The sequence below is a fragment of the Hypanus sabinus genome, chromosome 3, assembly GCF_030144855.1.
Source record: "Hypanus sabinus isolate sHypSab1 chromosome 3, sHypSab1.hap1, whole genome shotgun sequence".
In the NCBI taxonomy this organism is placed as follows: domain Eukaryota; kingdom Metazoa; phylum Chordata; class Chondrichthyes; order Myliobatiformes; family Dasyatidae; genus Hypanus; species Hypanus sabinus.
In genome coordinates, this window is record NC_082708.1 from 11,691,374 (window position 1) to 11,707,972 (window position 16,599).

General features: G+C 43.6%; 1 protein-coding gene across 1 annotated transcript in view; it reads right to left on the reverse strand.

The window, feature by feature from the left end:
• Positions 1 to 16,599, reverse strand: part of LOC132391052 (steryl-sulfatase-like) — an 85,480-nt gene that overhangs the window by 48,280 nt on the left and 20,601 nt on the right. Inside the window, exons 3-4 of the mRNA XM_059963746.1 lie at positions 12,395 to 12,516; positions 1,477 to 1,599 (exon numbers count right to left, since the gene is read on the reverse strand). Coding sequence (XP_059819729.1) covers positions 1,477 to 1,599; positions 12,395 to 12,516 — 245 coding nt within the window. The remainder of the gene's footprint in view (positions 1 to 1,476; positions 1,600 to 12,394; positions 12,517 to 16,599) is intronic.

Consider the following 16,599-nt stretch of genomic DNA (forward strand, 5'->3'; position numbering starts at 1 on the left):
GTGCCAGGGTGGGTGAGTGGCGGAGGCAAGGTCATTTCATTCCAAACAATTGGTTTATTGATCATTACAGGATGTGCCTCCAGTGCTTCTCCCTCCCTCCCCATTCCTTCTCCTTTCACAATAATGCTTCCCCCTCTCTCTCTGCCCCCTTCCCGCTCTCAGTCCACAATAGAGACCCACATCAGAATCGGGTTTATCATCACTCACACAAGTCATAAAATTTGTTCTTTTGTGGCAGCAGTGCAGAGCAGTACATAAAATTACTACTGTACTGTGCAAAGGTCTTAGGCACGCTAGCTATAACCAGACACACTAGAGGCTGTTATGGAAAAGAGGACCCGACAGAAAATCCTGCCAATTCTGGACAATGTTTCTCACCCTCTGCATGCTACCTTGGCTGAACAGAGGAGCACTTTCAGTAATAGACCGAGACAACTGTGCTGCTCCAAAGAGCGCGATATGAGGTCATTCTTACCCTTGGCCATTAAGCTCTATAATGAGTCAACCAGTAGCTGGGGAAGTGATGACCCCACCACCCTCCTATTAGACTGTTTGTGTTAACTTGTCTTTTATGCTTCCTACTTCTCTTCTAGTACTTATATCTGTGCACTCGTAATGCTACTGTGACACTGTAATTTCTTTTGGGATCAATGAAATATCTATTTATATACGTGCCTAAGACTTGCACAATACTGTATTTCCTAGTCCGGGTGGCTTGGAGGAGGTGGTGGTGGCCTCATATCCCTCCAGCTGTTAGAGGAGAGCGGTTGTGGAGGAAGGGGAGTCTGAAGGGAACTGTGGCAGCAGGGAAGTCTCAGGTTTGAGGTGCTATGGCCAAGGTCCAGACTGGAGCTGGAGCTAAAGGCGGCACAATCTGCAGTCTGAAGGTATCTGGGGTTGTGGGACCTGGAGTTGGTGGTGGTGTAGCCTGAGGTCTGGATCCACTTGAGGGCGCTGGAAATGGGGTAGGCGACAATTGTGTAGCCAACCAATTGATTTCTCTAACTTCTGCTAATCTGTCTCTCCTCCCCTTTCTCTTTTATCCCCTCATTCCCCAATCTGGCTCCGCTCTTACCTCCTCTCTTGTCATCTGACTATCACATCCCTCTGGTGCCCTGCTCCTTTTTCACCCATAGTCCACTATCCTGTCCAATCAGATTCCTTCTTCTTCAGCCTTGATCTCTTCCCCATTTCAACTCCTAGCTTCTGACTTCAACCCCCCCCCCCCCCCACTCACCTGGACTCACCTATCATCTTCCAGCTCGTACACCTCCCCCTCCTCCGACCTTTTTATTCTGACTTCCTCCCCCTTACTTTCCAGCCCTGAGGAAGTGTCTCGGCCTGAAACGTCGACTGTTCATTTCCCTCCATAGATGCTGCCTGACCTGCTCCCCCAGCATTTTTGTATGTGGATGGTTCCTGTGTTTATTAAAACATAATTGCCTTGTATCAGAAGGGTCAGCCACTACCCCTTACCTATCAAGGCAGTGGAATAGCCTTCCTCTTTCAACAGCTTGACAAAGGTGCTCTCATTGGTGGGAAGTCCACCTGACCCAGCAACAAAAAGGTAGACACCCATTCTGTGGAAGGAGGCCATTCCTGAAAAAGAGAGAGAGAACTTGGACTTTTAGTCATAGAACGGGACAGCACAGAAAGAGGCCTTTCTTGTGTTTTACACTCAGAGGCTGCTCTATTAGTTATCTCCTGCACCCTATAGAGTGGCCACTGAATGTACGTTCGTGGCCGTCCGCTGCTGCAGCCTGTCCACTTCAAGGTTCGACATGTTGTGTGTTCAGAGTTGCTCTTCTGCACATCAATGTTTTTGAGTTACTACTTCTGTGTAGTAGCCTACGCTGTAGCCCTCGTAAGTGGCCTGCGTTGTTGTGAGCATTTCTACCTGTGCGTTGGTATGTCTGCATTGCTCTGCAATTCACCGTCAAAACGCTAGTTGGCGGTGGGGTTTCTAATGGCAACTGAGCGCATCATGTTGGAGTTGGAGCTAATAAATGTTGAACAAGGGTTACTTTTATTGAAGTTACTGCAATGCAGAAAAGAGAGAAGACGTCGGAGGAGATGGTGTGTATGACCATTGAACAGATTGAGGCAGAACGAGGGTGAACTTTCTGTGCTTGTCCGGCCACTGAGACGAGGAAATGCATTTCAAATATTTTCAGATGTCGGCAGGTAGATTTGACGATTTGGTTCATCGTCTCCAATCATTTATTTCGCATCAGTATACGCACAGCATGCCTAGACAGGAGGAAATGCAATGCTACCGATCCAGTTGTTGCAGTCTGAGTTGCCGCGATGCGCAGTTACTTTTTTGGAGAGGTGCGCGTCAGGCTATGGTGTAGGTTACGCGGCTATGCCATACCTATGGCGTTCATTTGACGCAGAAGTATAAATCGGCCTTTACTGTTGCCTTCCTGTCAGTTTGAACTAGTCTGGCCATTCTCCTCTGACCTCTCTTAGTCAACAAGGTGTATCTGCCTACAGAACTGCCACTCACTGGATATTTTTTGGTTTTCGCCCCATTTTCTGTAAAGTCTAGAGACTGTGGTGAGTGAGGCTCCTTATATATCAGTCTTATCTGAGATATTCACCACCAACTATCATTCCAAGGTCAACGTCACTTCGAACACATTTCTTCCCCATCCTGCTGTTTAGTCTGAACAACAATTGACCCTTGACCATATCTGCATGCTTTTATACATTGAGTTGCTGCTATGTGATTGGCTGATTAGATATTTGCATTAACAAGCAGGTGCACTTAATAAAGTGGCCACTGAATCTACACTGGCTCCTCCTACAACATCAACATAATCTGCTCCCTTCTCTCCGAGCTTCCTCTCTCATGCACCCGTCACCAGAATCAGGTTCATTATCATTGACAACGTTGTGAAACTCATTGTTTCAGAGCAGCAGTAGAGCACAAGTCATAAAAATATTAGTCACAGTAAGAAATTTATAAAAATCGATGCAAACAGGGAGCAGTGAGGTAGGGTTCATGGACGGTTCAGAGTCTGATGGCAGAGGGCAAGAAGCTGGAGGGAAAGTGGCTTTCTGAGGTTGATGGAAGGGAGAGGCACTTGTGAGATGAAGTTCAATGTGGAGTGTGAGGCAATGGTAATACAGAGGCGTGCTCAGGTGCAGCAGCTTCAGTGGGGCCAGCCAGACGTTCTTCTGTAGGCATGTTTCTTGTGATCACAAGGCACTGGTGGATTTTGAGAACTTGAAGTACTGCAGGTCGACCCCATCAGCCTGTTTCTCACTGGCGGATAATCTGAACCAGCTGGACTTGATGCGGAACGTGCTGCTGCCTGTGCCAGAGGCGCGTAGGCAGAGTCTGTGCATGAAGGTAATGTGCAATCTCACAGTGGGTGATCACCTTAATCATTTTTTGTTGAGATTGCAAGACCCCGTTAAGACGTTGTTGGCGTGGAGAGCTGTAGGTCCAATTCACAGATTTATTGGTGGACGGTGCGGGAGCCATCTGGCCTCAGTTGTGGCGAGGACTGGACCTCGGACGAAGTGCTGCCTATTCACAGCTGCCCACAAGAGAGGAATCGGAGTCCGTGCGCTCCGCTGGAGTGCTGGGGGCGGTGTGGCACAGCCTCCAGGCCGGAGTCAGTACTGACCACTGCCATTTACTTGGTACAGAACAGGCTGTGTTGAGGTCGACTGCAGACTGCTGTAACATTCATGAACTCAAGGTTTTGGATTATATTGAGAATCAGATTTATTATCGCCAGCACGTGACATAAAATTTGTTCACTTGGCAACAGCAGCTCAATGTAAAACATAACCTAGCAGAGAGAAAAATAATACTAAATAAAATAAAAAACAATAATAATAAATAAACAAGTACATCAATTACAGTATACGTATATTGAATAGATTTAAAAAACTTGCAAAAACTACTGTAAAAAAATAGTGAGGTAGTGTCCAAAGATTCGATGTCCATTTAGGAATCGGATGGCAGAGAGGTAGAAGCTGTTCCTGAATCACTAAGTGAGTGCCTTCAGACTTCTGTACCTCCTACCTGATGGTAACAGTGAGAAAAAGGCATGCCCTGGGTGATGGGATATCCTTAATAATGGTTCTGCCTTTCTGAGACACTGCTCCCTGAAGACGTCCCGGGTACTTTGTAGGCTAGTACCTAAGATAGAGCTTGCTAGATTTACAACCTTCTGCAGCTTCTTTCGGTCCTGTGCAGTAGCCCCTCCATACCACAGAGTGATGCAGCCCGTCAGAACGCTCTCCACGGTACAACAATAGAAGTTTTTGAGTGTATTTTTTGACATGCCAAATCTCTTCAAAGCACAGTACCAACAGCCGCACACAGCATACGTTAGCAGGAAAACAGTCACAAAATAAAACATAGCCCAAGTCCCTGAGTGCCATTGCCAGCAGATTGATTTTTAAAAAATATATTGCAATGTTCTGCTGCCGCTAAGCAGCAAGCCATGACACACGTTAGCCATAATAAACCTGAGGTATGCCTGTGGTGGCTGTCAGTGAGGAGGCAGTGTTCTTTCCGATCTGCACTGACTGTGGTCTCCTGATGAGGAAGTCAAAGATCTCATTGCAGATTCACTTGAAACACTTTGTCACGGTGATTCTCCCCCTCAGCACTCTGAACTTCCTCTCTGGTATCTTGGCATCCGTCCCGTTTTTCAGTATTGCTCGTTCTCACAAGTAGAAGTTATCTCACTCAGCTGCTCAAAACCTTTCAGCAAGTTTAAAAGCTCTTTTGGTGATCTGTGTATTTGAGCTCCTCCAGCATTTTGTTGTGCCTTGCCTCTGTAGAATCTCTTGTGTCCATGATTTGTTCTTTTTTCAAAAATCTTATAGATCTGTGTGGCAACCCTTTGTGAATCTCAGTATTTGGACTTCTAGGTGTCTTTGTCCCTTCCACATTTTTATCTTCCAATTACTCATCATTTAAATCTTTAAGGACCTCCACCACCTAGGAGATGCCCTCTTTTCATTGTTATCATCAAGGACGTGGTACAGGAGCCTGAAGACTCACACTTGTGTTCAATGTCCACCAAATTTTTGAATGGACAATAAACCCACTTCTTTCCCTTCTTTTGTCCACAAATTAATTAGATATGTCTCTGCCAAAGAAGATGCAGGGAGCTCCTTCCCTCTACTAGCCTGCAGGGCACCTTTGGGCAAGGTGAAGCACCTGCTTGGCACCATGATCAGGGTCACATGAAGCCATGGGAGCCGGCAGTGAATGGTCGTCTGAGTAGCTGTCCTGGTTAAACGACCACTGATGCCAGGCAGGCAATCTCTGAAGGGTATTGACAATGGCTGGAACCATCCGTCTAGCAAAGACGTTGCCCAGTAGAAGGCAATGGCAATCCACTTCTGCAGAAAAATTTTCCAAGAACAATCATGGTCATGGATAAAGCATGATTGCCCATGTCACATGACACAGCACGTGATGATGACGACGACATCTCTAGCAAGTTACAATGCTCGGATGAATAACAAAAGAGAATGAAACAAACAACAGAACAACATCAGTGAAACAAGCCCTGTTCTTCCATCCCACTCACATAGTGTCCTCTAACCCTCACATGCAAAACTATGGTTTTGATTACGATTTTTCTTGTACATTCAAGGGGTATGAGCCCAAGACTTTCGTACAATATCATATTTGTCAACATGGAGTGGAGAGTGAGTTTGTAAATCTGAGCAAAGGATGTTGGGAATGGTTAGAATGAAGCATCATGGAGGAGTGTGGGACAGGTGGCAGAGGAGGAGTGCTGGGGTGATGAGGTGGATATAGACTCACCCAGCCCCGAAACACCAGGCAAGGTCATTTGATTCCAAACAATTGGTTATTTGATCATTACAGAATGTCTGTCTGGTGTTTCCCACTCCCTCCCCTCCCCCTTTTTCCAACAATGATTCCCCTCTCCCTACCCTGTTCCCACTCTCAGTCCCCTCAATAATATATATAACTTTAGATACTATTGAGGGGGGACAAACTACCAGCAGGGGGAGCCAGTGACTCGATCTCTGACATTGAGTCTGGTGCTGTGGCTCAGAGCAACTCATGGTTGAGCCCACTAGGGGATCAGCAATTCTGGATTGGGTGTTGTGCAATGAACCAGAATTGATTAGAGAACTTAAGGTAAAAGAACCCTTAGTGGAAGTAATCATAATATATTGGATTTGCCCTGAAATTTGAGAAGGAGAAGCAAAAGTCAGAATTATTAACATTACAATGGAGTAAATGGAATTACAAAGGCATGAGAGAGGAGTTGGCCATAACTGTTTGGAAAAGAAAACTGGCAGGGATGATGGCAGAGCAGCAATGGCTGGAATTTCTGGAAGCAATTAAAAAACAAGATATATACATTTCAAAGAAGTATCCTAAAGGCATGATGACACAACTGAGGCTAACAAGAAGTGAAAGCCAATATAATAGAGCAAAAATTGATGGGAAGTTAAGGGATTAGGAAGATTTTAAATACCAACAAAAAGCAACAAAAAAAACCCATTAAGAAGATGGAATACAAAAGCTAGCCAATAATATTAAAGTGGATACCAAAGGTTTTTTCTGATACATAAACTGTAAAAGAGGTGAGAGTAGATATTGGACTGCTGGAAGACTGCACTGGAGAGATAGTAATAGGGAACAAGGAAATGGACAAACTGAATAAGTATTTTGCATCGGTCTTCACTGTGGAAGATACTAGCAGGATGGTGGAAGTTCCCGGTGTCAGGGTCATGAAGTGCATGAAGTTACTGTTACTAGAGAGAAGGTTCTTGGAAAACTGAATGGTTCTGAAGGTAGATCAGTCATCAGGACCAGATGTTGTACACACCAGAGCGTGAGGAAGTAGAGAGGCGACCGAAGCACTTAGATCAGGAGAATGGGCAAAGAAGCAGCAGATGGAATACAGTGTCGGGAAGTCTATGGTTATGCACTTCGATATGAGTGAAAGGGTCGACTGTATTTTTAAATGGAGAGAAGATACCCCTCGTGCAGGATTCGCTGAAGTTTAACTTGCCTGTGATTTGGAAAGCAAATGTGGTGTCAGCATTCATTTCAAAAAGACTAGACTAGAACATAAAAGCAAGGATGTGATGCTGAGGCTTTATAAAGCCCTGGTGAGACCTCACTTGGAGTATTGTAGGCAGCTTTAGGCCCATTATCTGAGAAAGGATGTGCTGAAACTGGAAAGGGTTCAAAGGAGGTTCATGAAAATGATTCCAGGACTAAATGGCCTGTCATATAAAAAGCATTTGATGGCTCTGGGCCCGTATTCACTAGAATTCAGAAGAATAATGGGTAATCTCATTGAAGTGTATTGAATGGTGAAAGGCCTCGATAGAGTGGATGTGGAGAGGATTCTTCCTATGGTGGGAGAGTCTAAGACCAAAGGACATTGCCTCAAGATAGGCAATTCTCTTCTTTTAGAACTGAGATGAGGAGGATTTTTTTTAGCTGGAGAGTGGTGAATCTGTTTAACTTGTTGCCACAGGCAGTTGTGGAGGCCAAGTCTTTATGTATATTTAAGCCAGAGGTAGATAGGTGCTTGATTAGTCAGGGCATGGAGAGATATGGGATTGGGGGGGGGGGGGGGGCCGGGGAGGTTCACTTGCAGGTTGAGGAGTGGTGAGGAAGAGAAATGCAATGTTAGAATGCATTTTGAGGGGGACTGGAATATAAAGGCAAGGAGGTAATACTGAGGCTTTATAAGGCACTGGTCAGTCTGCACTTGGAGTATTGTGAGCAGTCTTAGGCCCCTATCTAAGCACAGATATGATGGCATTGGAGATCCAAAGGAGGTTCATGAGCATGATCTCAGGAATGAAAAGATTAACATATAAGGTGCAATTGATGGCTCTGGGCCTATGCTTGCAGGAATTTAGATCAATGGGGGGGGGGGGGGAGGAAATATCATTGAAACTTATTGAATATTGAAAAGCCCAGATCGTGTGGATGTATAGAGGATATTTCCTGTAGTGGGGATTTTAGGACCAGAGGGCAGCCTCAGAATAGAGGGATGTCCATCTGGAACAGAGATGAGGAGGAATTTCTTAATCCGGAGGGTTGTGAATCTCTGGAATTCATTGCGACAGACAGTTGTAGAGGACAAGTCATTGGGAATATTTAAAGTAGAAGTTGATGGGTTCTTTATTAGTCAGGGTATCAAAGGTCATAAAAGGCAGGAGAATGGGATTGAGAGGAACACGAAATCAGCCATAATGGAATGATTGGTACAGATAGATAGGTAGGATATATAAACAGGCTTTATCCACTGAGGCTGGGTGAGACGAGAATGAGAGGTCATGGGTTAAAGATGAATGGTAAAAAATTTAAGGGGAACATGAGGGGAATCTTCACTCAGAGGGTTGTGAGAGTGTGGAACGAGCTGTCAGCGCAACTGGTGGATGTGAGGTTGGTTTCAACATTTAGGAGAAATTTGGATAGGTACATGGATGAGAGGGGTGTGGAGTGCTATGGTTTGGGTGCAGGTCAATGGGTCTAGGCAGATTAATGGTTTGACAAAGACTGATGGGCCAAAGTGCTTGTGTAGTGTTCTATGACTCTATAATTATGAATGGTGGAGCATATTCAATGGACTAAAAGGTCTGATTCTGCTCCACCATCTTATAGGCTAACAGCGTTTTTTATGAAGCCCACTTCCCACCGTCTGTTATTCAGAACTACTGCCTTTTACCCTGACCCTGTGTTTTGTGCCATCTATTCTGCTGCTTCTCCCTTGACTCTGTTCAATTTGACCTCATTTATTAATCTGTTACATTATTGACGTCCTCAGCTGAACTCTTTGAAGAGCTTGGTGAAGTGAGACCTCGCAGTTTGAAATTCATGTCAACTACTCAATACAAGTAGATGTGCTGCTTGGAACTGCTTTTTATGCCTGTATTCATATAAAATTTGTAATCTCGCAGGAATGGGGACAAAAGATGGAAATTAATTCAGACAAGTGTAAGATGTTGTTTTTTTGAGAGGACAAACCAGGTCTTACACAGTGAACACCAGGGCACTGGGGAGTGTGATAGAACTGAGATCTGGGAATACAGGTCCATAATTCCTCGAAAGTGGTGTCACAGGTAGATAGGGTCATAAAGACAGCTTTTGGCACATTGGTCTTCATAAATCATAGTACTGCTTACAGGAGTTGGGTTGTTATGTTGAAGGCAAAAAGTGAGGCCAAATTTGGAGTATTGTGTGCAGTTCTGGTCACTTAGAAAGATATCAGTAAGATCGAAAGAGTGCAGAGAAAATTTACAAGTATGTTAGGTAACACAAATGCTGGAGGAACTCTGCAGGTCAGGCAGTATTGATGGAAAGGTATAATCAGACAAAGTTTCAGGCCGAGACCCTTCTTCAGGACTGATAAAGGGTTAGACTGAACAACAAATATTTTGCTTCCTGAAAGTTTTTGGATATATCTTATGGATCTGGGCTGCTGATCATGAAAATCACCATAAAATTTCCCTATCACACATTATTTTTTTGAAATCGCCTGGATTTGTTATCTCAATTCATAATTCAAGTCAGAATAACTGAGGCCAAGTCTAAAGAAGGCACTCCTGTTGGTCCACACATCATACAGGTCATCAATGACAGGCAATTCGAAGAACTTCTAGTGGGACCGGAGAAAATCACATAGAAGGCATTGAAGGATGTTGTTGAAAATTTTCTTGGCAACTACAGAGCACCAAACTACGTGCAGCTGGTTGACAACATGCTTCAAGCATACAAAACCATTAAGTGCAACACGTCACTAAAGATTCATTTTCTGCATTCCCATTTCGACTTCCTCCCTGCCAGTCTTTGCAGTGTCACTGACGAGCATGGTGGAAGGTTTCACTAGGACATTGCAGTCATGGAGAAACAATACCAGAGCAACTGGAATCCATCAATGCTGGCTGATTATTGTTGGGCACTTAAGCCAGAAGCCTCAAACACTGTGTACAAATGAAAATCATCAACAAAACATTTTTAGCTTAGTTGAACTTTTGCAAAGTGTTACGCAATTAAACACATTATGTTCAATAAAAGTTAATTTCTTGTTTCTCCAAATTCCTACATGATACAAGAAGTCTGAAATTATATTTGCATTCAGCTTCAAGCAATCTATCATAATAAAAAAAATATTCTGAGGAAAGCAACGCTTTAAAAAAAAATTGTTGTCCAGTGTTAGGTTTACTAGAATGTTGCCTGAGTTATAGGTAAAGGATGAACAAGTTAGGAATTTACCCCCTAGAGTGTAGGAGAATGAGGAGATTTGATAGAGTTCTACAATATTTTGAGAAGTATAGATAGGGTAAATGCAAGCAGGCTTTTCCACTGAGGTTGGGTGAGACCAGAACTGGAAGTCATAGGTTAGGGGTGAAAGATGATTACTCTGAGAGCTGGCAGATTCTTGGTGGGCAGAATGGCCACCTGTATTGTAAGGAAATATGAGAGTGGACTTGAAAATAAGAGTAAAGATCCCATTGATACTTATAAATGTTCCTAAGACTTTGACAGGCTAAGCGAAAGGAGAATGTTCTTAGCCGTGGAGTCTGGAATCAGAGGTCAGTCCCAGGTGGTGGTACAGCTCACTTAGGATGGAGATGAAGGCAATAGAGATGAGACACTGGTGAACCACCTCCCACACACACACCCACCCTGCCGCACCGTTTGGCTCCACCTACTCTACACCTCTCCCCGATGGCTCCCGTAATCACCACCCAGTACAGGTAGCCTATGTATTCTTGTTGATCGTCCTTCAGGCTGCCTCCGCTTCACCCTCTCCTCCCTCCATTTGGCTCAACGTGCCCCTTCTTTTGTTTACCTCCATCTATCACCCACTTGCCTCCACCTCATCCCTTCCTCTTTCTACCTGGCTCTATGTGCCCATCTTCCTTCACCATTCATCAGTCCACCAATTACCAACCGAGATTCCCAGCATCTGCTGTGTATGTCTATCCTACATTCAAAAGTTCAAAGTAAGTTTATTTTCAAGGTATATACATATCACCATATACTACATGACATTCATTTTGTTGTGGGCGTTTGCAGTAAACACGAAGTAACACAATAGATTCAATGAAAACCACACACAACAGCAGAGGCAACTAACCAATGTTCAAAAGGCAACACACTGCATACATACAAAAACTAAATAAGCAATAAATACCCAGAACATGATGTGAAGAGTCCTTGAAAGCATGTCTATAGGTTGTGGAATAGTTCAGTGTTGGGTGAGTGAAATTGCCCCCTTTGGTTTAAGAGGGATAGTAACTGCTCCTGAACCTGGAGGTGTGGGTTCTGAAGCTCCTGTACCTTCTTCCTGATGGCAGCAGTGAGATGAGAGCATGGCCTTGGAGGTGGGATCCACCGATGGTTGATGCTGCTTTCCTGCGATAGTGCTCCTTGTAAACGTGCTCAGTGGTGGTCTGTTATAGTTTTACCTTGTACTACCTTGCACCGCGTAATGATCTGATCTGTATGAAGAGTCTGCAGGTCAGGCTTTTCACTGTATCTCAGTACGTGTGACAATAGTAAACTAATTCCAATTTGGTCTACTGCTGCCAACGACCTTCGTCCAGCAGGTAGTTCGTTGTTCAGAAGTGGTGTATTACCCTAGTTCAGGGGTCGGCAACGTTTACCACTGAAAGAGCCAATATGGACCCATTTCCCACAGAAAAGAAAACACTGGGAGCCACAAAACCCGTTTGACATTTAAAATGAAATAACACTGCATACAACGGTTTTTTTTTGCCTTTATGTTATGTATAAACAAACTATAATGTGTTGCATTTATAAAATTGATGAACTCCTGCAGAGAAAACAAAATTACATTTCTGCATGCAACAAAAACATTTTGAACTCCGAAAAAAAGACGTTGGGTTGAAGGTTACTCCATAGTTAGCCTACCTTGGATTGAAGAATTAAAAGAAAGCGTGCACTGGCGGGTGTCAGGCATTGGCAGTGGTGATGTATATTAATAGCGATAAAAAACACGTTGTAGCGGTGTAGCGCTACACGCAGCGCTAAAATAAAGACACTGCAGTCAAAGGTAACTTTATTCGAACTAAACAGCCTTGATTTAAAGCCTCCCTCAACCCGTCCCCATGGGTGCGGATGCTCCAAAAGACACGTACTCACAAACCCCTGTAGGCTATCTCCCTTAGCCGGAACGGTGGCTAATTGTGAGCCGGTTCGGATGTGCCAGGAAATGGGGTCTCCACAAAGTTTTTAGATTGTACAAGATCACCATAATCTTCAAATTTCGAATTACATTTCAAAAACTAACAAACCACGGGGAGCCGCAGCACAGAGATCAAAGAGACGCACGCGGCTCCAGAGCCGCGGGTTGCCGACCCCTGCCCTAGTTGCAAGCGTACTTACCCGACCTGATTGGGTATCGGCCTGTCAGAAAGGCAGCTCTGCTTGGGGTACAGACAGAAGCTGCAGCTATGTGGTGGCTCAGCAGTACTCCATCCTTTGCCAGGCTGTCTATATGAGGGGTCCTGTGAAAGGGGAAGAAATACATTACCAAGGTTTACAAGAGAACCGTTTATTTTTGAGAAAGCATCTAGAATTTACCTCGATAACCATAATGTGTTGCCTTAATACATCAGCCATTACCGTCTGGTTTGTTGCAACATCGTCTCACAACATAGGGAAACTACAATGAACTGTCAGACCAGCAGGAAAGGCCACTGGCTACAGTCTACCAACACTGCAGGACTTGAAAGTGCCCAGGACAAAGAAATGGGCAGGAAACATCATTGTGAACACTATCCTTCTGGAAGGCACTGTAGGGCGATTTAAACAAAAACTTCATACCATCTTAAAACGTTGTCCTCAAGGCAGTTAATGTGATTCTAGTTGTTCTCCCCGCCCCTTTCTATTACTGTATACCTATCATTATACTGCATGGCAAACACTTTAAACCACTCTTTATAATGCTGTTTGCATAGTACAGTACCGTGCAAAAATCTAAGGCACATAGGTACTGTAGACAGCTAGGGTGCCCACGACTTTTGCACGGTACTGTATTAGTCAACGTGGAGCAAAGAGTGTGTTTGTAAATCTGGTGGGAGCAAAGGATGCTGGGAATGGCGAGGCTGGAGCACTGCAGGAGGGGTGTGGGTCAGGTGGCGACAAGGAGTGCCGAGAGCATTTGATTCCAAACAATTGGTTTATTGAACATTACAGAATGTCTCTGGTGCTTCCCGCTCCCTCCTTTTCTCCCTGCCCCCTTCCCACTCTCAGGCCACAAGAGAGACCCAAATCAAGATCAGGTTTATCATCACTCACAAATGTCACGATACTTTTTTTTGTGGCAGCAGTAGAATGCAATACATAAAATTACTACAATACTGTGTGGAAGTTTTAGGTAGCTAGCTGTATACATGTGCCTGAGACTTTTGCATAGTACGGTGAATACATGGTATATGGTATTTTATTCCATATCCACAATTGAACATCTAACCTTATTTTTATATAAATTTTGTTTGCTTTTTCGTATGACCCCCTGACCAGCACACCACTGCAAATTCCACGTAAGTGTAATGGCAAATAAAGTTGATCCTTGATATAACCCTATAACCATATAACAATCACAGCACGGAAACAGGCCATCTTGGCCCTCCTAGTCCGTGCCGAGCTCTTAATCTCACCTAGTCCCACCTATCTGCACTCAGCCCATAACCTTCTACTCCTTTCCTGTCCATATACCTATCCAATTTTACCTTAAATGACACAACTGAACTGGCCTCTACTACTTCTACAGGAAGCTCATTCCACACAGCTATCACTCTCTGAGTAAAGAAATACCCCCTCGTGTTTCCCTTAAACTTCTGCCCCCTAACTCTCAAATCATGTCCTCTCGTTTGAATCTCCCCTACTCTCAATGGAAACAGCCTATTCACGTCAACTCTATCTATCCCTCTCAAAATTTTAAATACCTCGATCAAATCCCCCCTCAACCTTCTACGCTCCAATGAATAGAGACCTAACTTGTTCAATCTTTCTCTGTAAATTAAGTGCTGAAACCCAGGTAACATCCTAGTAAATCGTCTCTGCACTCTCTCTAATTTATTGGTATCTTTCCTATAATTCGGTGACCAGAACTGTACACAATATTCCAAATTTGGCCTTACCAATGCCTCGTACAATTTTGACATTACATCCCAACTTCTGTACTCAATGCTCTGAGTTATAAAGGCCAGCGTTCCAAAAGCCTTCTTCGCCACCCTATCTACATGAGACTCCACCTTCAGGGAATTATGCACTGTCATTCCTAGATCTCTCTGTTCCACTGCATTCCTCAATGCCCTACCATTTACCCTGTATGTTCTATTTGGATTATTCCTGCCAAATGTAGAATCTCACACTTCTCAGCATTAAACTCCATCTGCCAATGTTCAGCCCATTCTTCTAACCGGCATAAATCTCCCTGCAAGCTTTGAAAACCCACCTCATTATCCACAACACCTCCTATCTTAGTATCATCGGCATACTTACTAATCTAATTTACCACCCCATCATCCAGATCATTTATGTATACTACAAACAACATTGGGCCCAAAACAGATCCCTGAGGCACCCCGCTAGTCACCGGCCTCCATCCTGATAAACAATTATCCACCACTACTCTCTGGCATCTCCCATCTAGCCACTGTTGAATCCATTTTATTACTCCAGCATTAATACCTAACGACTGAACCTTCTTAACTAACCTTCCATGTGGAACTTTGTCAAAGGCCTTGCTGAAGTCCATATAGACTACATCCACTGCCTTACCCTCGTCAACATTCCTCGTAACTTCTTCAAAACATTCAATAAGGTTTGTCAAGCATGACTTTCCACGCACAAATCCATGCTGGCTACTCCTAATCAGATCCTGTCTATCCAGATAATTATAAATACTATCTCTAAGAATACTTTCCATTAATTTACCCACCACTGATGTCAAACTGACAGGTCTATAATTGCTAGGCTTACTTCTAGAACCCTTTTTAAACCCCACATGAGCAATACGCCAATCTTCCGGCACAATCCCCGTTTCTAATGACATCTGAAAGATCTCCATCAGAGCTCCTGCTATCTCTACACAAACTTCCCTCAAGGTCCTGGGGAATAACCTGTCAGGACCCGGAGATTTATCCACTTTTAAATTTCTTAAAAGTGCCAGTACTTCCACCTCTTTAATTGTCATAGGTTCCATAACTTCCTTACTTGTTTCCCACACCTTACACAATTCAATATCCTTCTCCTTAGTGAATACCGAAGAGAAGAAATCGTTCAAAATCTCTCCCATCTCCCTCGGCTCCACACATAGCTGACCACCCTGATTCTCTAAGGGACCAATTTTATCCCTCACTATCCTCTTGCTTTTAATATAACTGTAGAAACCTTTCGGATTTACTTTCACCTTATTTGCCAAACCAACCTCACATCTTCTTTTAGCTTTTCTAATCTCTTTCTTAAGATTCCTCTTACATTCTTTATATTCCTCGAGCAATTCCTTTACTCCATGCTGCCTACATTTATTGTAGACATCCCTCTTTTTCCAAAACCAAGTTTCTAATATCCCTTGATATTTGATAATTCAAATTCACAGGAGTGTAATGAAGTTGTAGAGAGTACTGGACTCAGGCCAAAGTAATACCAAAGAAAGGATGTTACCAAACATCTACAGATGAACTTTGGCAAGTATTCTGCCTGGTTGCATCATGATCTGGTATGACAATTCAAATGCACAGGAACGCAAGAAGCTGCAGAGAGTGGTGGACTTGGCTCAATATATCACAGGCACGTCCCTCCACACCATAGGTAGACGAAGTGCTGCCTCAAGAAGGCAATTTCTATCAAAGGTCCCCACTTCCCAAACCACTTCATTGTCTCACAGCTCCCAATGGGTAGGAGGTAAAACGCACGAGAAGATGAATCTCAGTGTTGTACATGGTGACATATATGCACTTTGATAATAAATTTACTTTCAACTTTGAAACTTGCTCTGCCGTTCAATAAGATGGTGGCCAATGTAGCTGTTGTTCCTGCCGTGGTCAGTGTGGACAAATTGGGCTGAAGGGCTGGTTTCTGTGCTGTATTACTTTATGACTATGTACTTTTAACCTTTTTTTGTTGTTTCTTAAACAAAATGGTTGCATATATTATTGTGAATACATTTGCACTGTATTTCGAGGTGAACAGTGTACTTGTACGCAAGTAGCTGTGGTTTCATGTAGATAAATGCTAACCAGTGCTGAAACAGGTCGAGAACTCCTTTTCCAAAAATTCTAAAATTCAAAAACCTCTGAAATCCAACATTTTGTTTTTGAGTCCTGACATGTCACAAATGGAAAATTCCACAAAGTGCTGGGAAGGTTCCCAGACAATGCACATCACAGGCAAATCTGGGAAGGGACCCTAACATACGCAATGAACAGAAAAATAGAAAAGCACAGCATTAAGTGGGAAAATTAAGATCCCGATCGTGTATTGAAAGAGTGGGTCATTCAGCATTGGAGTAAACATATGCTGCTCAATAGTATGCTGGTCAGGAAACAAACAAAGATCTATGAGGATGAAAATAGTTGTGA